Raw genomic sequence first — 5,119 nt, forward strand, 5'->3', positions numbered from 1 at the left:
ATATGCACCCCCCTGGGACGAACCCACAGGCCACCCCGCCGGAGCGGGGCCGTCGTAGCCGACCCACCGTAGCGGGCCTGCATACGCTCGCTGGTCATCCAGGGGAGACTCCAAGGATCCGAGACATCCAGCCTGTCGCCCGGACAACACTTGCTAGAAGAATCCTCTGAAAAAAATCAGGAAGAAGCAGGTAAGAATACCGAGAAAAAAATTCTTAGCTCCTTACTCCTGACGCTAGGCAAAAAACTGGAGACTTGTCAGCAGGTGGGGGGTTTGGCCACCGGCAGGGGCCGCCCCTAGGCTGTGATTGGTCTTTAGTTTTTTTGTGCCTAGCGTCCTTCTCCTGCAGGTGGCGATATTACCCTACAGTACATGATCTCCGATCTGTTCCCTGTGTCCTTCAATGAACGGGAGAGAAATATTATTTTGTAGATACAGCTACCATAATGGTAAAATATTATTGAATACAAGATTATGCCAAACTCAAATTGCGTAATCTTGATGCATTTTTTAAGAAAACGCCTGAGTTTACATACAATAAAACCTCAAACAGGAATGTTTATCCAGAGCAGATGTAATACATGCACTCTTTAAATCCATGTTTGTAGAACACGCACTGCTAGAGGTTGTCATTTATAAATCAAGGCTTAAAAGCTCGCCTAAAGACACATCGGAATAACAAACAGTGAAGTATAAACAGTTTATGGGAGGATACACCACTGTCTCCAAGAAGTGCTTTCCATTAAAACAGTTTGTATGTGGAGACCTGCACACTACTAACTGAAAGTCCTGAGACAAAGGGAACTATGTAAGAAAACAAACACAGCGGCCAGGGCTGCGTAAATACGACATGTGCAAATCATGTATGCTTTTCAGGTTTTAAATACATGTCAAACAGTTGTTCATATCGATTCTTGGGATCTTCCAGCAACAATGTACATGGTGTTGATTGACCATTACTACTTCATATACTGCTAGAAATAATCCACTATAGAGTAAAGCTGGTTACACACCAGTAGAATTTTGCTAGAATTATTATTTTTTTTCCAGAATGTTCGATTTTTTTCATAGTCAACGGAGTCAAACTGATGATCGATTTTGACCGTAGTGATGGAAAAAAAAATTGAAGGAGCAGGATGAATGAAAATCTAACGGTGAATGTGCTCTTCGTTTAAGAAACTCCATTCATTTCCAAAATCTAATGTTAAACTCAATGGAATTTCGAACAACATTGCACGAGTCTCTAATGGCATTATCAAATGTTACGATGCAATTTATTTGTACAAGGTCTACCAGTGTGTGCCAGCTTAACAGAGCATTTTTGGATACACAGAATTTACTTTCCGGTGACATTAGCTAAAAAGCTAAAACTTAAACTGGCCATACACTATGCAAACTTTGGCTGGTTCTTTGTGAACCAGCCAAAACGTGCACAGTGGGTGCCGCTGTTGGCCGGCATTCCTCAATCAGAACATCAAAGTAGCCAGTTGGAAAATCATCAAATAGAGCTTGCAGCCAAATCAGCTGCAAGCACCATTAGTGTATTCGGACAGCGGCTGGAGGCCGCTGCCAGAATACAAAGCAGACAACATTTATCTATTATTGCTCGTAAGCATGATGGAGGTATCCAAGCACTCAGGGGCAGGGCCCTCCTTACCATCTTGTCTTGAATTGTATTGTGATTGTAATGTCTTCCTTATATTATACTGTTGACGCTATATAAATCCTGTATATTAATATAATAATCTGTTCTATTTTTTTTCGTTCAGCCCACTTAAGTTTCTCACTACTGGGCACTGAAGAAGAGAACCTCTGACAGCAGTAAGAACCAGCAGAAGGTTGACATGTGCCCAGTTGTACATAGAAGGAAGTAGTTCTTTATCCTTTTCAGCTGACAAGATACAATTATATTATTCCAAAAGCTACTTCAGGATTCTCTTTTTTAGAAAAAAGGATTGCTCAGGAAAAAGCATGTCAAAAGGAAAACATTTGCACTTGTAAGGAAACTGTTTATGCTATGTTTTTTCCAGTAAATAACTAAAAAGGTTAAAATTCCTTGGCTTTACTTCACACTATATAGGACCCTCTGCTTTATGAAATCGGGAGAAAATAGCTAAAGAAAAAAAGGATAGAAACTCTAGCAAAATTACAAAGATAGTCCTTTTAGTGATGTTTTTAGGCAAATGGAGCCATTGGTGTGAATAACAAAGCAAATATTTGCTTTTAGAAAATAACTTCTAACTTCTAAGAATATGCTACTAGTGAGTCACAAGTGGATTGTAAACCATTGAACAGAAGAATAGGACATCTTATAGCAATAAGCATGTGTCTGCTTATCCTGTGCGCCACTTTGCAGACTGTACTACTGAGAGTAGGCAGCGCATGGTCATACACGTTACAATGCATGCCACCCAAACTCAGCCCCTATGAACTGCCGCATGAATTAGACTTTGTTTCAGTTAGCAGGCAAAACAATAGGAATCATGTTGTAATACAAGAACAAAATGTATTCCATTATCTTATAGTCAACTGAAATTGTATATCAGATAAAAGGGGAACAAAGTGTCAACTATACTATAAATTGTGACATTATGGGGAATGCAAATTAAACTCCCACTTGCTGCTAACAAGTTTGTAAATAGGAGTATTCTTATCTATAAACACACCAGAATAATATTACTATCAACAATGCTAAAAGAAAAAAAAAAACAGGAAAATCAAACTTGTGCACCAGCTCGTTCTACGTCTTAGTGGGTTTCCTGCCATAATTCAAAGATATATGGGCAGGTTTATAAGTTTCCTCCCACTAGATTGCAAGCTCTTTCAGGCGACAGGGACTGATATGAGTACTTTTGATGATGTTCAGGAATTTCCATATTAGCATCGCGTCAAATACATTTCCAAAAAATCGCAACCAGTGATGTACATAGGCAGCGGGCCCGTTTAAACAGACTCCTGGCAGCTTTAGCTGGCTGTCGGGTTCACAATAGAAGCGATTGGGGCTACATTGCTTCTACGAGCCAGTAAAGTGACCGTGCACCCTCTGCCGCTGTGTTTTGCAGGCCCGCTGCATCTCAGGTGTCAGCAGGACACTGGGGAGGAGACTGGCGAATTTTCGTTCACTGATCTCCTTCCTGCTCTATGGGACTGTGAGCAATGCGTATTACATCATGTCCGGTCCCTGGGCTGTCATTGCTAGGCTTCAGTAGTAGCAATCTGCACTTCAATAAGCTTATTTAAAGTGAAAAGGTGACACTAGGGGTCTTTTGGACCCCCAGTGTCACCTTAAAGAAGACCTGTCACCACCAATATGCGATCACATGGGGGGCTTTGGAAAAACTTCTAGATCTAAAAAAAGTCTAAAAAAAGTTGAAGATTTATAACAATATGGACCTCAGTGAATATAAGTTACGATTTATTAATAATCTAGTCAGTTGCAGTTTAAAGAATCATACCTCTTTAATTACTTGTTGCAATTCTCTGCTTTCTTCAGGATTCCAGCGTGTTCCCCCCTCAGATACAGGTGTCACAGTTTCCAACTCTGACTTCTCTGCTGAATCCAACTTAAAGGTTCCAGGTTCTTCTCGAGATTCTGTTGTAGTATTCTGATTGGCTCTTACTGGAGGGCTCGGTGTTAGAGCAACAGAAGCACGGTATACAGATTTGCTCGGAGAGGTTTGAGCTTTTGGCTTATCAACAATGTCAGAAGTGTTTAGTGGACCTTTCCTGTTTCTATATAGCGGACTGGAGCAAACGGAAGATGAGTCAGAGGCTGCTTGAGATGAGACAGAATCACACCGGTCAGCTCCATGTTCCAATCTACTGTCTTCAAGACCCAACTCTGACTTTAGGTGTGACTGTTCTCGAATCAACTCTGTCACCTATTAAATAGAAGATGGTTTAAAGGGAACATTAAATATTTGTTGAAGAATACATTTTTAGAAGACAGTTCTGACCTAATAAAGCAAAGCACTATAAACTGAGAAGCTTTTGTGTGTACTTTATGGTGACCATACTTAGGGCGAGGAAAGAAATGTCAGTTTGCCTGTACTGCGTATGTTCAAAATAATCTACCGTCAAGGTGTTAAAGTGATAAATAGATACCACACACAGACTCTTGCACCACTTTCATATATGAATTGGATCACAATTCTGTGTCATGAAAAAAAATGTAATATTCTTTTTTGCTAAACTGCCAAATGTGTTGAGTATTTCTTCAATAAAAAAAAACAAAAAAACAACTACCTTCTACTAAACTAATACAAAATCAGTTACAAGTTTTCCTCTTTCTCATAAATGGACGAGCAGCTAATGTGCAGTTCAGGAACAGACACCATGTATTTTGTGTTCATGCCCATACCCTCCCCTGAAAGTACTGCTCTAAATTTTCCTGCATCATGGGATTTCAGATTTTGTTCCAGATTTTAAACTGCTTAGGTATGTGAAGAAAAACCACACAAAGGACAATTTGTTTTTCTGCATGTGTGACTACTACAGCATGGGAACCTCATAAACCGTATGTTCTTCAAGGTAAGGTCGGTGGTTTCCTAAAATTGCATTGAGGTTTTACTATATGCTCAGTTCAGATGTTATTAGTGCTTGGCAGAACTATTTAATGGGGTAGATTAAGTACTTGTTAGAAGTTCAACCAATGAGGATAAATCCAATATTGTATATAGAACATTAACCACAAGTTTAAAAAAAAAAAAAAGGTACCAGAAAAAAATTACATTTTAAGTGTGATTTGACACTCCTTTATCAGTCTTTTATAAATCTGTTGCGCTAATTACATCCTCAGAGTAACGCCTGGTTTGTATAGCAGGCACCTTAAGTGTCTGCACAGAGAGTCAGCCTGCTGGACAAGTACTACAGATGCCCATTTATTATATAAAATGCAAGCTTCTACTCAGCAAATCAAACCACGGTCAGCCCAATCATAGACCTCACTACTAATTCCATAAAGTGAAGAGGGGGCCTCAGTGACTATAGTGCTACTATGCTGAAACCAGTATTTGTATATTAAAGCACCTGTAGGAGCCTGCAAGGCATGGCTGGTGTTAATCTGATGGTGCAGTTAACAAGACTCTATTTTAATAGATATATATATATATATATATAT

At 39.6% G+C, this 5,119-nt stretch overlaps 1 protein-coding gene across 2 annotated transcripts in view; it reads right to left on the minus strand.

Moving 5' to 3' along the window:
• SSFA2 (sperm specific antigen 2) overlaps positions 1 to 5,119 on the minus strand; it is a 93,838-nt gene that overhangs the window by 5,490 nt on the left and 83,229 nt on the right. For both annotated transcript variants that reach the window (XM_018559503.1, XM_018559504.1), the window contains one exon: positions 3,456 to 3,881. In XM_018559503.1, the coding sequence (XP_018415005.1) occupies positions 3,456 to 3,881 (426 nt within the window). The remainder of the gene's footprint in view (positions 1 to 3,455; positions 3,882 to 5,119) is intronic.

Source organism: Nanorana parkeri, unplaced genomic scaffold, assembly GCF_000935625.1.
Source record: "Nanorana parkeri isolate BGI_ZX_2015 unplaced genomic scaffold, ASM93562v1 scaffold400, whole genome shotgun sequence".
Taxonomy (NCBI): domain Eukaryota; kingdom Metazoa; phylum Chordata; class Amphibia; order Anura; family Dicroglossidae; genus Nanorana; species Nanorana parkeri.